Below are 19791 nucleotides of genomic sequence, written 5' to 3' on the forward strand. Positions count from 1 at the left end.
TTTAATTAAGCGAGGAACGCTAAAAAGGAGTTCCCCCTAGGGATGTTTACCTTTGAATGGTGTATTTGGATTTTTTTTTCGTTTATTTCTATTTTCTATAGCAAACTACAAAGTAATATTTTTTCCCAGAAAACAGTTATCGTTGACGACAATGATGGACTAAGATAATAATCATGACTAAATAACTATATAATTTTAAAGTGATTTCGGTTGTATAATCGTATAGTATATTCGAGTAATTTACTTTTTATATCTATTAATATATTGAGAGGATCAGTGGCGTATACAGGGAGGGATGTGGTCAGATCTCCTTAGGCTTTTTTTTAAATGTTATAAAATAATATTTTTAGCGTGAGGACGTTAGAAACTTGTAAAAAATAATAATGATTTGTTTGCAAATTATCCCCCTAAATAAAAGTTATGTACATATATGCCACTGAAGAGGACCATTAATGGTCGGCAATATAATTTTTAAAAAAATTTTTGTAAAATAAAATATATTATATATTTATATATGTAAATTACAAATTATGTTTTTATTATACATTGTTAATCGATTATGATTAAAAATGTACTTTGAGATAAAATGGTCGAAATTAAAAATTAAACAATACTACATTTCCTCTAAATGTCCAAGCCGGGACATATGGACGTGCCAAAAACATTTTTCGGGACACCAGGACGCGAAGTCCAAAACCGGTAACAATCCCGGTTTTCCGGGACGTATGGCAACCCTAAACTACCACAACGCCGAAAAACTTATAGTGGTGAGCGTTTCATTTTGGATTTACACGCAAGTGATTTGTTTAATTATTATACAAGAATATCAAGTGCTGATTTTGAATTTTTGATAAATGTAATTATACCCAAAGTTGCAAAAGAAAATACAAATTAATAATAGAAGATTTGCGCTTGTTTTCAAAATTTCTAGGTCAAAATCCTAACAGGACTCGTGAAGTCAAATATTTCGCGCTGCCACATCCAATAGATACCCCAACGGATAATTATTGGCTGTAATGGTAAAGATGTATTTGACAAAATGTCTTTATAAAACTGAATTCTAAAACGAAGCCTTCGAGAAAACCTTTTTTCCGTTATTAATTAAATCATTAATGCCATGAAAAGTATCTATAATTTTTTCAGCAATTCGGTGAATACCATGAGCGACTCAAATTACATGAACAAAATTCAAATAAAATTATTTTAAATTTTGTGCAGTTTCCGTCATTTAAGGAGCAGATAGAATCAATACAATTTTATCATCATTGTTCCCTTCAGGCCACAGTAGTTTAAGATAATCGTTTAAAAAATGTGCTATGTATTCTGGAATAATTTTTAAAACGTCTGTATAACTATTGTTCCATATTATATTATTGTATTATACACGAAATAATATAAAATAAAAATTACCTAGATATTCGTTCAACCAAAGTATGTAGCGAGAAGACTGACATGTCTAGTCGTTTAAGTTGATCAATCGCGACGATTACAACAGTGGTGTCGTCTGAATAACATCCCAATTAATCAAACATGTTCAGTTACCCAGTATTCAGGTGTTTACCGTTTTTTCGAGTACCGTCGTATGAGAGGGCCTAACACAACAACCAAAAAACCAGCTGCCGCCCTTGAACCATTTTATCTATGCCTTGAACCTTCCAACGTGTGCCACTGATATTATCTATACTGGCTATTTAAACAATTTAGTTAGACTTAATGAGTCCCTAAAATATCTTTTTAAGAACTTTGTTTTTCACAGCATTACAGAAGGCAATGTAAATATAATTATGTTTTCTGTAAAAATAATGATTTTTCGTCGAACTCAGGTTTCTTATTTTAGATAGAAGTTTCCAATTTAAAAGGTACCTTAATGATATATAGATGAATTATGTCATTCAACAAGGCCGTATCTAGGGGAGGTCCAGGGTGTCTAGACCCACCCTCGAAATTTCTTCAATATGTTACAAACGTTTAAAATATTTATTTATTTTTAATACCAACATAAATATTTTCAGTCAAAAATGACTTAAGCTCCAATTAATCATTGACTGCTTTTAATTTTATATTATAATACCATATGAAAATATGATATTAATTTTAATAAAAGAACATTAAATCTTTTTCTGTCTTATTATTAACCAAATGTCAAAAGTTAAAATATAAATTCAATAAAATTACAATATACATGTTTTGGATCCCTCTCGAAAAAAATTTCTAGATACGGCCTTGTCATTCAATAATTAATAACATATTACATTAATTGAATTTATATTTTTTGAATAGTTCATAACATTTTGAATGTAGGTACTAACTAAATTATATAAAAATATAAATACAAGATTAGAGGTAACACTCAATGTTCTTAAGTATTTTATACTCAAGTACATCATTTCAAAATATTTAATGAGATCATTTAGAATATATTTATAGAAATACATTATGAAGAAATTATGTATAATATAAATCGTACATATTAATACAAAATAAATAAAATAATCTTAAGTATAACATCACTTATTAGTAATTTTTTCAAATAATTAAATTGATTTTTTTTTTTTAAATAATTAACATTTATTAATTATTAACAATACAATTATAAATGTATATAATAAAATACAGTAAATCCTCATTAAAAAATGATAGTTAATTATTAAATCATAGGGGGCAAGTCCACTTTACTCTGTTTATGGGCAAATGTTAAAAAAGTTAATGATGACACAGCACTTACTAAGAATATAACATCAAACCAACGATGGTAAAAACTAAACTGTAAATCTCCAAGCACTTCTGTAATTATAGCTCTATACTCTGCTGGCATGTTCATACGCATTAATAGTACTGATGATACAAAATACATGCCCATAAGTTGAGCAAATATTAAAACAATAATATTTGATGATTTGCTACTGGAAAGTGCATAAAAGAATTTTGTTAATGTTAACAAGAGACCTCTTATTGATGTGAAGGCAATACATCCAACCAACAAAAAAGACACATGTTGAGACCAAAATGATACATCAACATCAATGCCTACCCATTCAACCAAAATTTCCATTCCTCTGGTAACTGGATCTTTTTTCCCTACTCTCTGTAACATTATATTCAATGTGGACATAATAATTTTCCAAACACAATATAACGAGAAAAAATAACCAAGAAAATTAAAGTATTTCCCTTTCCATGTTTTGGCCCAAGCAGTACGTTCTAATGTATTGTGTAAATCATGTGTTTCTAAAAATAAATGTCTGCTGAGTTCTTCCAAGGCTTTAATATCACTTTTGATTCCTCTTAAATCACTAGATACATTTGATTTAACTCTTTTTAGCATATCCATAAACCCAAATGTACTAACTCCAGCATTAGTTTCTGCCAATAAGACCTTTTTTTTCTTAGCAACAATAACGTCCATTGTCTGAAGTAGTTGTTTTTCCACATTTATTACATCATCCCCAGTCACTGCTTTAATAAAATATGCCATTGAAGTATAAGGGTAGTTTACAGCACCAAAACCAGATAATAATGCCATAACTGTAACACCAATCACACCAATTCTGCTGATACAATTTTCTATAAATAAATGACCTTTTTTTTCTTGTGGTAACATAGGAAACGGATCACCAATTTTCCAGAACAAGAACAGATAAAATATCCAAATAATTAATGCTAAAATTCCAACTCTCTTTTGAAAAAATGGATACATATTACTCAAAGTAAAATAACATAAGTAAAATGGTATGAGTACAACAACCATAAACAACATTTTATATAGAATTATATTCCAAAATATATAGCGCGAGTAGGGAACCAATATACCAACAATTTCAAATATGATCAGTTCAAACATAGTACATGACAAACAAAAAGTGACTGAAAATATTAGTTGAATTGTTTTGTGATGCACTTCATAGTCTTTAAATAGTTTCTTGACAAAATAAACCCAGCCACACATAAAGAAAATTGTTTGTGATAATAAAATTACTGAGATATCAAACACAAAATGTGAACTGAACTCCATAATAAGAGTATGTGTGAGTTTAGTACAAATTATTTATGTTGTAATTTGGCAATGTTCATATTATTTTCTTCATCAGCCCCATATTGGTGAGAATTAAAATACATTTTAACAGCAATCAGGTAACTAAAAAATAAAAATAAAAATATAATTATACATATATACATATTTTGTAACATTAATAAAATACTCCAATAAAAGAGTAAAGAAATTAATTTTACATAAATGTCTGAATCAATAGTTATTTTTCTTAAATTATTTAAATTTAATACTAAGTTGCTATTTATGCATCATAAAATATTTAGGTAATATTTATTATTATTACCAAATATTGTTTGAATGTGATAAATTTAATTTAAAATGTTATATAAAAATATAAAAGTTAATCATTTCCAATCATGATCCAGATGTTTAAATAAAATATTTACCTACAAATTATTTAAAAAAAATTAACATTAATTTTTTCAAACTTTAAAAACTAGATAATGAACATTTGTACAAACAGGCCTAGTTATTAATAGTATAATACTTTTAACAACAAAAAACTTAACTATTTTTATGTGTAAAATATAACCAGAATTCAGTATTACAAGAAAATTTAAATTACCACCGAGTAAATTTAATTGTAATTTGTATTAAAATACTTAGTACCTATATCATTGGGTATCAATATATTATAACCAATACATTCCATAGTCAAAACATAATACATATTTATTAACTATACTGGTTTGGTTTAAAGTTTTACTTAAATTATAATAAAATTATTAAAAATATAATATGCTTATAAATTTAATAGATATAGAATTTTTTAGACTTATATCAATGGCATATAGTTAAACCATCAATACAAACTATTTAATAGTTATTATATTGTTTCTAAATATAAAAATTAAAAACCTTAGAATATATAATATTTTAGTAACATAATTATCAATATTAGTTTTTTTCCTATTATATTTACTGTACATGCCTCACCTAAATATCAATCCATTTAATTTGTAGTGAAAAATATATAATTCATGTCATTGGTTTCATATTTTATGTAAGGAATACTTATTAAAATTACTAATATATAAAAATTATATTTAATAGTTTTCGGAAATTATAAAAATTCATTCTTAACCAAGATTAGAAGTGAAATTAACTTTTAGAAATTGAATCGCTCAGTTGGCTTTAAGTGTTTACGTTATTCGTTATCACAATTATGAATGATAAACAATAGTTTGATATGCCGATTTTATTATCTTATACACGACCACAGAGATAGATAAATATTTTAATTCCCTTATTTTAATCATAAAATAATTAATGATTATAATTTTACTTTATACATGCTATTCTGCCGATCTAAAAATGGTTGAAATTTTAATATGTTTAATACATTTTTCAATGTGGATTACTCGTGTTTTCAGTTCTACTTGCAGATTAACATTTTAAATACATGCCTATTTATATAATTAGGCTTTAACTCTAAAATATTATTAAATGTGATTTCCATATTAGACGATGATGTATCAATTTTAAATTTAAATGTTTGGATCTTTCTCAATAAACTAAGGTTTAAAATGTGTTTGATTTAGGAGTGTAATTTTCTTGTATTTGTCAGATGTTGTTAGAAAAATTATTATACTATTTTTATTTCCAATATTTAGTTTAAATCTTATCTGGGAAAATCAATATCTCTATAGAAAATATGTTTTCAACTAATTATTACTTTTTTCAATTAAAAATATTGCATTTAGAATGTGTAGAAAATAAAACATACAATAAGCAAATAGCTTTTCTAACAATAAAAAAAAAAAAATTACTTAGATTACTTTGAGTAGGGAATCTGTCCAGTGACCTTTGAGTGATTCATTTTACTATAAAAATGTATCGTATTTATGTAATGGAAAAGAAAGACTTTCCCTAATTAATTCAATTGTTTGTATTGAAATAGATAAATATTTTTACAAAACAGTCATAGATGTTTAAAAATATTTATTACAATAAATCTAACTATTTAAGGAAGTGTGAGTTTGAACCCAATCACAGATTATATTGTTTCTAGACGAAATATTTATCACGAAAAAAATAACTGTAACCATAGAACCTCTTACTAACCATATAAAGTACTTAAATATAAAAATCTACTACTGTCCCAAAAAACTGATGTGGAAAATCATAGCTTCAGCCCTCCATAGAAAATAAACAATATCCTAACAATATTTTGCACAATTACTTAATAGTTGTCGATATCAAAAATCAAAAATAACATTGAGAAATGTCTTAACTTTTAAACCGATAGTCGTTTAATATCGTTTTCTAATCTATAGAAATAATAATTTTAATTTTATCATGATAAACTATTATACGAAGAAAATTTATTTTATCTATTATTTATAGACAATCAATTATTATTATATGGATTATTGTTTTAATAGTTATTTTTTTTATTTTTTTTTTAACAGATGTAAATAATAATGTAAACGGTATATTTTTAGCATTATTATTTAATATAAAAGGTACACCTATATTAATTTAATCTGACGATATATATTCTTTAAAATAAAAATATGTAAGATATTATCACTTAAATGTATATATCTTTAAAACTAGGAAACTTGTAGTTTTTGTTTTCAAAAAATAACTCAATTAAATATACGCTATATTATTATTATTTTTTTAGCAGATACTGACAAATTTAATTTTTACAATATTATAATTATAAAATATAAAATAATGAATTTAAAATAAAAAGTTAACAGATGATGCTCATATTCATTAATGAAAATTGTTATCTTACTATCATGAAATACATTGATAAAATTGGTTTTAGATACATGATATATTATTATAATGGTTTATAATCCAATTTAGATTCCAAATTTTTATTGTCTGATACTTTTCTAACAGCTTTCATAAAATCTTCATGAGTCACATAATCTTTTTCAGCACGTATGGCAAATAAACCCGCTTCTGTGCACACATTACGCAAATCTGCTCCATTAAAATTGTCAGACAATTTAACAATCGCTTCATAATCTAAACAAAATAAATAACAAAACTGATTAATATATATTTATTAAGACTTTGAGCATAACAAAAAAATAAAAAAATATTAGATACTGATCTAAAATGTTATGAAAATATTAAATATCCCTTTGGACACAACCTAATTTAATCTGCTTTTACCATTTGAAATAGTTTATTTAAAATCTAAAATGTATAATTTATTTCATACCTATGTCCCCTTGTTTAGTAATAGGAGCTGCATGAATTTTTAAAATATCTAATCTTGCTTGTTCATTGGGTAGTGGAATTTCAATTTTACGATCCAAACGTCCAGGTCTTAGTAAAGCTGGATCTAATGTATCTGGTCGATTGGTAGCCATTATCATTTTAACCTAATTAGAATCTATCAATAAAGTATTTGAAATATAAAAATAAATAATAAAATACTTGGCCTAGTGAATCAAAACCATCCATTTGATTTAAAAGTTCCATTAAAGTTCTTTGAATTTCACGATCAGCAGATGTTCCTTCAGAGAAACGACGACCACCAATAGCATCTATTTCATCCATAAATATAATACATGGCTGATGATCTCTAGCATAATTAAACATTTCTCGAATAAGGCGAGCACTCTCACCAATGTATTTATCAACAATGGCACTTGATACAACCTAATTATAAATTTATTTTATTTTTAATATATAATTAATGATTACATTAATATTTTTACATACTAAACAGTTAAATATTTTTAATAGTGTTCAATAACTAACTTTTAAGAAATTTGCATCCAGTTGGCTTGCTACAGCTCTGGCTAATAATGTTTTTCCAGTACCAGGAGGACCATATAGCAAACAACCTTTAGGAGGAGTTATTCCAACACGTTGAAATAATTCTGGATTTAATAATGGTAATTCGATAACCTGAAAATTAATATCAATAAATTGAAATACAAATAAAACATGAATATGTAAATAAATATACTTCTCTAAGTTCACGGATCTGTTCAGATAATCCACCAATAGCTGAATACGTAACTTCACCTGGATCTTCATGGGACATTTTATAGACCAATGGATCAACCTCACGGGGTAAATAACGCATAACTGTCAAAGTAGTCATATCTAAAGCTACTCGAGTACCAGCTTTTAATTTTGCTTTATCAAGTTGACGCCGACATCCAACCACATAACGTGGGCCATTTGTTGCCTTAACAATAACTAATAAAATAACATATTTATTAAGGTTATCGAAAACTTAAATTATGGAATGTTATGACTTACATTTATCTTCAGTTAATTGCTTTAATACTTCTCCAACAATCTAAAAATAATAATTTAAAACAATTGCACTTTAAATCTATATAAATTAATATGAATAATTAATTATTTATAATTTATTTAGTGACTTACTTGACCAACACTTTGGAGTGCTTTTAAGTCATTTTCAGATTTATCATACTGTTTTGTTAGTTCTTTGGCTTGTTCGCGCACTGTAATAACAGAATAGGAAACTATAAATATAATTCTAAATATCTAACACTATAAGTTTTGTAGTATTTGTTTATACATTTAACTTCAGTAGTAAGTAGTTAAATACTATTATTTTATAGTAGGTAGGTATTAAACATTTTACCAAACAACTTTAAAATTCAAATTACTTAGGTTTAAACATGTTATGAAGACTAATAAGATAGGAGTAGTAAGGTATATTACGAAAATTTAGGTCAAAGGGACGATATGGAAAAGATTGTTCGATGGAATTAGGATTTGAAAGCAACATGAAGCTAATGTATGCTAGTGACCCCAAGAGAAAGAAGGCACGGGTAAAAAAAGTTTATATTCATTAAATTAAAATTAAATAAATTAACAAAATATTAAATAAATTACAAAAGTAAAAACAGCACTTACTTCCTTTTAATCGGCTAGAAATTTCTTTATGTTCCATTAGTTTCTTACGATTTTCCTGAAGAATTTTCTCCCTCACTGGATCAACTGGAATTCCTGATGACATGTTGAAGTGATTAACTCAAACAACAATAGAAACACAAAATTTTTAGAATAGTTTAAAAATACGGAAGACTGAGGGGATAATAATTCTAAGTTAAGAAGAGTTGTATATTAAACCCAGTTCGGCATATCATCATGACAAGCATAAAAACAACGCAAATGGTTATGCATTTTTATTGGTGCATGGTTTTGTATAGTCTTTGGAATTCTATAATTTGTTGATAAATCCACGGTCTTAGAAGATATCTTCTTAGATTGTGATAAAAACTGTTACTACTCTTATCTCCGACTATGACAAATTAATAAATCATTAGGACTAGAGATGGGAATTTTCGGTCGTTTGAATGATTCGAATCATTTGAATCGGATTAGTCTAGTGATTCGGTCATATCAGTCATTTCGGTCTTGCATCAAATATCGTTCTTATCATTAGGTGAATCAATTTTCTTATGAAATATGAATCAGTTAATCAGTGACAGAGATTATTATTATGATAATATTGTAAATTGTATTGTTTGTAGTAAAACGCCGTGGTTGTTATTATAGGTCATGATAATTATCACGGTCTTGGATTATTTATTATTATTGTATATATTTAATATTATACTAATATACTGCCTATGATTACTATTATAGACTTGTGTTTTCTTTAATACCTTACAAAACCTTAGTTGGTATCGTCAAAGTAGATATCACCATTCACCACAGATTATATTATAATATTATTATCTTTTAATCACGAGATGTAATTATTATTAACATGTAAATCAGTACAACACTATAGTCAACTATAGTGATTTCAATAATCGATACTGTCTATTATTAGATAATTATTGTTTTCCCCGAGAATAGACTAAAGACTCAATGATATAGTAGAATTATTATTATTATCATATTTTATACTTATTATGCGTGGGTTGTACTATCTATTACCAAAAAATAAAACAAAATAATTCAACATTTTGTATTTTTGTAATTGGTACAAGAAAATTATAAATTATATATAATTTTGAATTATACAGAATTTACAATATTGTGTTCATATATTATATATTTTCAATAATTTTATAATTCAAATTTGGTTGTTTTATTTTTAAGTATTTCTTACCTAGTAAATCATAAAAGTATAAGTAAAAAGTGTTGTATGACTGTATAAACAAATTGTGTTAAATAGTTGATATTATATATATCATATGCATAAACTGGAGGGGACAACTGCCCCCTTGATATTTTGTAAAATGCATTTATTAGGTATATTTAGTCTCCAAGTATCTTTAAGTAAACGGTATATTGTCATAAAATAATTCCGTCTGAAAGAAAAGTTTCATTAAAAACCGTCAAACGAGTCGTTTGACTTAAAGATCGATTTTACCGAAAGACTGCATTTTTTGGTACATCATTCGGTCGCGACTCGGTCACTTGAATGATTCGTTCATTTTGATTCGGTCAGTCGCGACCGATCCACCTCTAATTTAGGACTAAAAACCAATTTTGTAATAGATGATTATATTATTGACAGTATTTATATTTTTATGGGGCAAACTGATTGTTGTAATTTCTATAAATTGAATCTCAAATAATTTAATATTTTGATCCCCTAATACTGGACAGTACTTCTAATTTTTTGTTTCTGTATACCCAATATAATAAATTTATGTAATAATTACATATTATATAAAAAAAATATAATAATCATAATATGCTTCTCCTTCGTCTATCTCCCAATTATTTGAGGTCGACTACCCTTGTCCTAAAATTCCACATGTCTCAATTTTCTACATCCCCTATGCACACCAACATGCTTTATTATCATTTTCAACCATTTTTTCCCTTTAACGTTGATTTTCATAACCACTCTTATTGATTTTGTTTCCTCTTGCCTCATCACACACCCTAACCTTCTCAGTCTATTTTCTCTCATCTTGTCCACGATCAACAGTACACCAATACAATCTCTCCTCATTCTATCTTCTCTTGTTTCCCCACTCATCCATCTAAGCATTCTCATTTCCGCAACACTCGTACTCTGTTCTATTCTCCTGTCAATCGCCGAACCATAAAGCATAGTTGGTCTCACTACACTCCTGTAAAATTTAACTTTCAGACTCATTGGAATTCTGTTATCACACTAAACGCCCAACGTTTCTCTCCATTTCATCCAACTGCTTTTAATCCTGTTTTACATCCATACCAATGTCCCCGTTATTTTATACAAATGATCCTAAATATTTAAAGTTCTCTACTTCGCCTTTAGTTTTATTATAAATTATTATTAAATATAAAAAAATGTACATATAATTTAACAAAATAATTGAATTTTATTTATTTATAAATATAAATTAAGCTATGTTAAAATAAAATAATTATTAAATGTTTGGATAAATTACAAAATAGTTAAGACAATGTTGAAGTAATTTTTGATATTCAAAAACAGTTTCAACTTTATACTCTTCTGTACAAAATAATACTAAATTATATAGTTCAAAGCTATACATTTAATTATGAAGTTATAATTATTTAATTTATGCACCTAAAAAATGTTTGGTCGGATCTGTGGTTTTTTTACTTCCTGAATCTATTATTATTAGTCCTGTATGTATTTGAAGGAGGGGGAGTTTTAACCCTTCCATTGAGGATCTTTATACATACATTTTTACTAAGACTATACCTAGTCCACATTCTATAAAAGTAAAGCTGACTTGAAAATTCATACATTTATTCATCTTTGTTTTAACAGTGGCTATTTTCTTGATTTGATGCCTTTTTCTATTAAATTATCTCACAGTGTCCACTTATAGAAAATTATCTTTGTAAATGCAGCCATCGATATAACATACATTCACAGACATTTATTAATCATGGATATTCCAACATATATCTTCTATTGACTTCTTATCTAACATAACAATTTTGAACATTCTCCTTAGACAATTCCTGTGCTCGAGCCTTATAATTTTGTATTTACCATAGCTGTACATACTTAATCTCTGTGTTTAGTCTATTTATAAAGAGCTGTATAATTACTAAGAACATAGACTTGATTACTTACTTCATTATTACATTTTCTCATTACTTATTTTATAAAATAAATCATCATTCAATTTATTTTTTAATATACAGTCTGATATCTTAATTATTAATTTTATTAACTATATACAATAACTAAATAAATACATTTCAAAAGTGTACATTTATCATTCAAGTTTTGATATTTTGAGATGGATGAATGTTACATTTAATGAAAATGTTATTTGTTTATTAGTTTAAAATATGCAGTGTTTGGCTTGGTCAAATTACTGAAGGGGGACTCTGATTACTTAAAAAAAAAAAATGTCCCCAAGACTTATTCAGCGCTATAATTATAACTTATTAGTAGGGGGATGCTAAAATGTAATTAAAATTAGTTGGGGTACTCCATCACCCTGCATCCCCCCTCTCAATTCCAGCACTGTAAATATTAAGTAAATAATAAACTTTTCCTAAGAAATGTAACTATTACATAATTGGTATAATTTGACAGTTATTATGAAAAAAAGATAACTGTCATATTATATTATAAAAAGAAGATATACCTACAACTCAAATTTGCCTTAATTTTTAATCAAAAAGAAATAACATAAAAAAAAAATAAAAATATTTAACATTTAATTACATAGTATTGGTTTTATCTGTGGATAAAATTCTTAGTTTCTAAAAATTGTCAGTTAAATTAACAAAACATTGTAATCAAAATAGTGATCCAATTGATAATTAAAATAATATTTTATGGATGATTTTTACTTTTTTGATATCTAACAAGTATATCCATAGTATATAACAAATAACTAAAAAAAAAAAGTATAGGTAATTTTAACTAGTCGTTTTCACAATATAATTTTTAATTAATATTTTTATAGTTTCAGCAAAAGATTTATTCATTTCATAAATTTAACATTGATTTCTAAAAACTGACAGCAATTTCTATGAAATTGAATGTTGTGTACAGCAAAAGTTTATGTAACAAGTAAAAGTGAAAATTAATTTAAAAGTGTGATGTTTATCTAAAATGAATGTCTAATCATTTTATAATAACAATCTTTGTTTTACATGTAGTATGTACCAAATTGTTTAATGGCATTAAAATTAAAAAATAACAACATTTTCAACCAAAATTAATGGCTTTGCCAAAATATGCGGCTAAATTTGCTTCTCTCAATGCTTCTGAACAGGTCTGAAAAAGAAATCACAGTTTATAAATCATAGTTATATTTCATAAATTATTAAGTAAAAATTACCGGATGTGCATGACACACTCTAGCAATATCTTCACAAGATGCTCCATATTCCATTGCTAAAACAGCTTCATTAACTATTTCTCCAACACCCTGTACATTTATAAAATTCATTATTAGAAAATGTATAAGAAAATTCTTATATTTATATAAAATATTACTGGTCCAATTAAGTGACATCCTAATAATTTGTCAGTAACTTTGTCACCAAGAACTTTAATGAATCCATCAGTATCATTGTTAGTTTTAGCTCTACTGTTTGCTGCAAATGGGAATTTTCCTATTTTGTAATCAACACCCTAAAAATAAAATCATAGTTAAATATAAAAACATAATATATTGATAATTTAGGGGTAAAATCACTTCATTTTTTAAATCTTCTTCAGTTTTTCCAACCCATGCTACTTCTGGATGTGTGTATATAACTGATGGCACGCAATTGTAATCAATATGAACTGGTGCACCTGTTATACCTTCAACACAAACTATTCCTTCATCTTCTGCTTTATGTGCTAACATTGGACCATGAATACAATCTCCAATTGCAAAAATACTATAAACAGATTTAAATTGATTAATTTTAAGTTATGAATATGAAATTATAAATTATTTTACTTAGGTATAACAGTTTGGAATCTGGAATTTACAGGTATTCTTCCTTTAGCATCTCTTTCAATGCTATTTTCTTCCAACCCTAAATTTTGGGTATAAGGTCGGCGACCAACACTGACAAGTAAAACGTCACATTCTAACTAAATATTAGAATCCAATTAAAATATTTTATTAATTTCTTTAATAATAACTTACTGTTTCTTTTTTAGATGAATCTTTTGCATTTTCAACATCAACAAAAATTTGGCCTCCTGATTTGTTTGCACTAATTACTTTAGTTCCTAATTTAAAACTTAAACCTTGCTTAGTTAATATTCTCTGAAATTGTTTAGATACTTCACCATCAATACCAAGACCACCAATTGAAGGCATAAATTCAACAGCAGTGACTTTGGATCCCAAGCGACTCCAAACAGATCCCTAAAATACAACAAAATAATAATTTAAATAATTAAAAACTTGATAAATAAATATATTTATACACATAAAATATAAATATAACTCACTAGTTCAAGACCTATTACACCAGCACCAATAACAATCATTTTTTCAGGGACCTTTGAAAGTTTTAATGCACCTGTAGAAGAAACCACAGTTTCTTCATCAATCTAAAAATGACAAAAAATATGTAAGTTAAATAAAATTATTTTTTCTTTAATATGAAATTAATTTTAACCAACATCAATTCCTGGAAAAGGGGTTACTTCAGAACCTGTAGCTATAAGTATATTTTTTGTCTTAATATCTTCTGATGAACCATCTTCTTTCAATACAGATACTGTATTAGGATCTTTAATTTTGCCATGACCATTGGCCAATGTTACTTTATTTGATTTAAATAAGTGAGCAATTCCACCAGTTAGAGCACTAACTGCATTCGTTTTGGTTTTCATTAATGCTTCTAGGTTAAGCTTGACATTTTCAACTAAAATATTAAAGAAATAATATTCAATATAAAAATTTTAATTAAAAATCAAAAACATAAAATATAAATAAAATTAATAAAATTGAAATTACCTTCAACGCCTCGAGAATTCAGTTCACCAGAATGAGCCATATGATAATAATGAGAATTATTCAGAAGAGCTTTAGAAGGAATGCATCCAACATTTAGACAAGTGCCACCAAGTGTAGCATTTTTTTCAACACAGACAGTCTATACATAATATTTTTTAAATTAACAAATTATTTAATTTTGAAAAAAAACTTTTAAATAGGTATGGTACCAGTATATTTTAATTGGAAGTGCCGCTCAGAGAAAGGAACATTTGTACATTTCTGGAGCTTATACATATGCTATGGATAACTATATCCAATCATTTTCATGACATTTAAAAAATACCAAGATACCACATTTTTAATTATTCCCCAAATGATGTTCCAAAACTATCTTTCAATACAATTGTACTTTATAAGTTATAGAAACCCAACATAACAACTACTAACCATGAAATATTATCTTATTATATTAAATATTAATATACTACAGCAATACATCAAATTTTTATTTAATAAAGACGACAGTATCATATAATTATTATAATAATGTTGAAGAAAGGTCTGATAGTTTTTTTTTATAGACGAGGAGCTTGAATTAAAATTTTCATTTCCCATCATTAATACTTACATTTAATCCCAGCTGAGCAGCTTTAATGGCAGCTACATAACCACCTGGTCCAGAACCAATAACAACTAAATCCACAGAGTCCCCACTTGCATAACGGCGGTTCACAATTGAGAATAAAAAACCACAATCAGCATGATTGGATTTTCTTAATATTGTTGGCTATATTTTAATTTTAAATTTGGTATATGTTTAATGTATCTATCAATAAATATAAATTATAAATATGATATATAGATCATTACTTACCTTTACAGCTGTTGACAATTTACTTAATATATTTGATTGCATTTTGATGAAAGGCAATATAAAAGTATTATTGGTAGCAAAAAATTTTAGGAACTTCCAGTCTTTATGGTATGAAAGAAACCGAAAACAACGATGAGATTATGGGTAAATTTTTTTTGCCCTTCAAGATGTCAAAAATTCTTTCTAATCTCACACTTCTCAAACCATCGAAATAAATTGATAATATACACCGATAATATAAATACTGCTACCTTGGTATATAAAGTCAGCTGTAACTATGGGTAATCAAATCAAAATGGCTACGATGTGAATGTGTGATTACACTCGAACGTGGCGTTTACACTTTAATCGTTCTTGAATATTCAATTTTTTATAATTTTTATTTTTAATTTTTAAATTAATAAATAAATATTTACATATATATTTATATATATATATATATATATATAAATATTCAATATAACAATTACACTTAAATATTATTTTATTCTGTGATTGTATTTATCGATTTGTTTTTGAATAATCATGTTGTGGTGACCATTGATAGTATATATTTCATAGAAATTAAATTAATTTTTTAAGTATGTCGGCTTCAGGAGATTTTGGTAATCCTCTTAGGAAGTTCAAATTGGTGTTTTTGGGCGAACAAAGTGGTACGACTAATAATATTTTAATTAATTTGTACTTTTTTACATTTAGTTATTAACCATTGAACTAATTATAATAAATACATTTTTAACTTTATATTTTTTTTATAGTTGGTAAAACATCACTCATTACAAGATTTATGTATGATAGTTTTGATAATACCTACCAGGTAAATTTGAATCAATTTCATTAGACCCATTTACAATTTTAAGAAAATTATTAATAAGTAATTTTTTTTATTACAGGCTACCATTGGTATTGATTTTTTGTCTAAAACAATGTATCTTGAAGATAGAACTGTAAGTGTCTTTTTATATTTATATTTTTAATCTATATTGTGTTAGCAATTTGAATTAATACTTTTATAAATTATTATTATAAATATTTTTACTAGTGGCATATTTTGTTGGGGTAGTGTTTAAAATGATTTTTTATATAGTCTCTACAATCCTATAATATAGTTAATGTTATATTTTTCTGTAATTTCATAACAATTAGTGATAAGCAAATCCGAATTACTTAGATTTCATGAATTACCTGGATTATTCAATTCAATTTTATTGTTCAATGACTGATTTTTATAATCACATAAATTTAATTTAGGTTATGCAATAAAAATAATTTAATTAGGAATTTGATCATGGTATCGCTGTAAGTTATAGATGTATAAAATAAACTAAACATTTGAATAACTTGTTTTGGTATCATAATAAATTATAAAAACTGTTTAAGTCATGATAAGTATACTGTAATTCATAAAATATAATATTGATTTATCAAATTTTAATTATAATAAAATAAAATATATTATTTTACTAGAAATAACAAATATTTATGTCACAAAAATCAAATCTGTAAATCTGAATAAGAATTTGATTCAAATCCCAATATTCAGAAAATTTAGATCTTGAATTTTATACTTATTCCTATTTGCAAGTTACTTAGTCATTTATGACTGAACCTTTTTTTTTTCAAAACATGGTAAGTCCCCCTCCGTAAAAATGCTACTAATTATTACAAAATCATATTTTATATAAGTGCAAATGTGTTTATGTTATTAGAATTATAAGATTATATCAAACTACATAAATATAGAAGTTGTTTTACTTATCTTCAATTTCAGTGGTTAAATTTTATTGTATCTTACATTGATCATTATTAACTAAAATCAAATCAATTATCTTATTAAGTATCTAAAATATGCATGTTAACTTTTCTTTAAAAACTTGTTTTTCTAATTTACTTTTATTTATATTAAAATATTATTTTTGTTTCTCGATTATCCCAATATTAGTTTGTTTTTTCTATTTATGCATCTAGTAAACTAATTAATTATATTTTAGTTTTCAGACAATTTCAAATTTAAATATTAAGTTTTAATCTATTTTAAATCTATCTTGTATATTCAGGTGAGATTACAATTATGGGATACAGCAGGACAAGAAAGATTTAGAAGTCTAATTCCCTCTTATATAAGAGATTCTACTGTTGCTGTTGTAGTTTATGATATAACAAGTTAGTTATTAATCTATTGTGTGGATGAAATAATATATATTAATTCTATAACTTTGTTTCAGATGCTAATTCTTTTCATCAAACTTCTAAATGGATAGATGATGTTCGAACTGAACGTGGCAGTGATGTAATAATAATGTTAGTTGGTAACAAAACTGATTTAACTGATAAACGCCAAGTATTAGCTGAAGATGGTGAACGTAAGGCAAAAGAGTTAAATGTCATGTTTATTGAAACTAGTGCTAAAGCTGGTTACAATGTTAAACAAGTTAGTTATGACTTATTATAATTATAACATAGCAATTATGTATTTTCATTATGTGTTTAGTTATTCAGAAGAGTGGCGGCAGCATTACCTGGAATGGATGTAGCTGAAAATCGACCACCCGAAGACAGTATCCTTTATAAATACATTTTTACTTTTCAAGCACTGCATGATTATTTTTTATTACATTTTATGCTTTCCTGTACAAAGTATTTCTAACATCTTTAATTATAAATTGAAACTGAATATTTTTTATGTCATAAATTTAAGTATGACTTATTAAAATAAATTAAAAAAATGTTAATTTGTAACTATTCTATTTTACTTTAAATATTTATAATTAATTGGTTCTCATAATCTAAGTATTACTTTTCCTTTTTTTTTTTTTTTGCGGCATGTTTGTTTCCTTAACTATTGCTTGTTTTCAGTGCAAGAAGTCGTGCTTAAAGATACACCAAATGATGCAGCAAATCCAGAGAAGAGTTGTGCATGCTAATATATAATTTATAATTTAACTTAAATAATTGCGATCCATCCAATTTTTTCCATGTACTAAAATGAAGTCTAAAAACAAAAAAAAAAACAGAAGACTATTTTTTTTTTGTAACAGGAGAATCATTTACTAAGACAATGATTTAATATAACTGTACATAATAGTGAAGTAAGACCAATAATTAAATTAATTAATCGAAAATAAAATAACTAATTAAAAAATGAGGAACCCTATTATTATTAATTAAAATTTTTTTTAAATAAATTATATATGAATAACTAATGAAAATATTTCCACCTCGCTGAACATTCCCAGCTTTTAATGAATGCTATATTATTATTGTTTTATAAACAATTATTTTTATTTATTACATTGTTATAATTTTTAACTAATAGTAGAATGGTAAATGTAATTGTAAATATATTTTATAATTTTGAACTTTGTATTGCATTTCTTTTTTCTAACAATCCTTAACAAATGTTATAGCTGTTGATTTACAGAATCATGCGGCCAATCAGGGCGACTCGCAAGAGTCTGAAAGCAGCTGTATGTGTTAAAATGTTAAGTTAAATTTTTATACGTTTGTAATAATTTTAATGCTTTTTATACATTTAACTATGTCATATAAGACACTTAATAAATAGGGAAGTTGCAATTCTTGGGTAGAGGATTACCCCTTGTTAAATACAATATTTTAATCACCAATATCTATCTTCTAATAGGCTAGTCACTGAACAATTATTTTTATTTTGTACAGTAATATTTGATTATATTTTTGAGTTATTAATATTTCAATGTATTTATTTTATGTATTGTAGTTCATAACATGTTACTTATTGTTAATGCCCCAAATATAACTCCAAAATAGGATATAGTATATTTTCTAGAAATTTATCACATTTTTAATGTTTTATGTTGTAAATTAAAAAAAAAAATACAAATATATCATTTTATGTGAATTATTTAATACTTATTAAAATAAGAAAGTATTGATAGTGGTTTTCCTATGTTAGGATGACACAATTCAAACTTATAAAACATTATAAAAAATAAAATAATAACATTATCCATGTGGTATAAGTTAAAATTTATTAATTC

General features: G+C 25.8%; 5 protein-coding genes across 6 annotated transcripts; 1 reads left to right on the top strand and 4 right to left on the bottom strand.

Moving 5' to 3' along the window:
- Positions 1–2597: 2597 nt before the first annotated feature.
- LOC112692848 (Golgi pH regulator) lies at positions 2598–4108 on the bottom strand. Its single transcript, XM_025567662.1, has one exon. It carries the CDS (start codon positions 4010–4012, stop codon positions 2648–2650), a length of 1365 nt encoding a protein of 454 aa, XP_025423447.1. The 5' UTR covers positions 4013–4108; the 3' UTR covers positions 2598–2647.
- A 2712-nt stretch (positions 4109–6820) lies between these two features.
- Positions 6821–9141, bottom strand: LOC112692847 (26S proteasome regulatory subunit 10B). Its single transcript, XM_025567660.1, has 8 exons — positions 8918–9141; positions 8420–8499; positions 8291–8330; positions 7992–8227; positions 7781–7930; positions 7454–7678; positions 7236–7398; positions 6821–7036 (listed from the first exon to the last, which is right to left on the bottom strand). Exons 1-8 carry the CDS (start codon positions 9018–9020, stop codon positions 6846–6848), a joined length of 1188 nt encoding a protein of 395 aa, XP_025423445.1. The 5' UTR covers positions 9021–9141; the 3' UTR covers positions 6821–6845.
- A 1625-nt stretch (positions 9142–10766) lies between these two features.
- On the bottom strand, positions 10767–11126 carry LOC112692869. Its single transcript, XM_025567684.1, has one exon. It carries the CDS (start codon positions 11124–11126, stop codon positions 10767–10769), a length of 360 nt encoding a protein of 119 aa, XP_025423469.1.
- A 1906-nt stretch (positions 11127–13032) lies between these two features.
- On the bottom strand, positions 13033–15971 carry LOC112692855 (dihydrolipoyl dehydrogenase, mitochondrial). The gene is made up of 11 exons (XM_025567669.1): positions 15773–15971; positions 15527–15685; positions 14917–15055; positions 14580–14824; positions 14406–14507; positions 14095–14319; positions 13903–14039; positions 13651–13840; positions 13449–13586; positions 13291–13380; positions 13033–13226 (listed from the first exon to the last, which is right to left on the bottom strand). Exons 1-11 carry the CDS (start codon positions 15812–15814, stop codon positions 13158–13160), a joined length of 1536 nt encoding a protein of 511 aa, XP_025423454.1. The 5' UTR covers positions 15815–15971; the 3' UTR covers positions 13033–13157.
- Positions 15972–16223: 252 nt separating this feature from the next.
- LOC112692856 (ras-related protein Rab6) lies at positions 16224–19566 on the top strand. 2 transcript variants are annotated; one of them, XM_025567670.1, is made up of 7 exons: positions 16224–16425; positions 16531–16589; positions 16666–16719; positions 17830–17935; positions 17998–18203; positions 18264–18330; positions 19180–19566. In XM_025567670.1, exons 1-7 carry the CDS (start codon positions 16356–16358, stop codon positions 19248–19250), a joined length of 633 nt encoding a protein of 210 aa, XP_025423455.1. In that variant the 5' UTR covers positions 16224–16355; the 3' UTR covers positions 19251–19566. The 2 variants fall into 2 exon arrangements, with proteins under 2 accessions (XP_025423455.1, XP_025423456.1); XM_025567671.1 differs by lacking the exon at positions 19180–19566 and adding an exon at positions 18629–18823.
- The last annotated feature ends 225 nt before the right edge of the window (positions 19567–19791 follow it).

The sequence above is a fragment of the Sipha flava genome, unplaced genomic scaffold (assembly GCF_003268045.1).
Source record: "Sipha flava isolate LNK unplaced genomic scaffold, YSA_version1 77_pilon_pilon, whole genome shotgun sequence".
In the NCBI taxonomy this organism is placed as follows: Eukaryota; Metazoa; Arthropoda; class Insecta; order Hemiptera; family Aphididae; genus Sipha; species Sipha flava.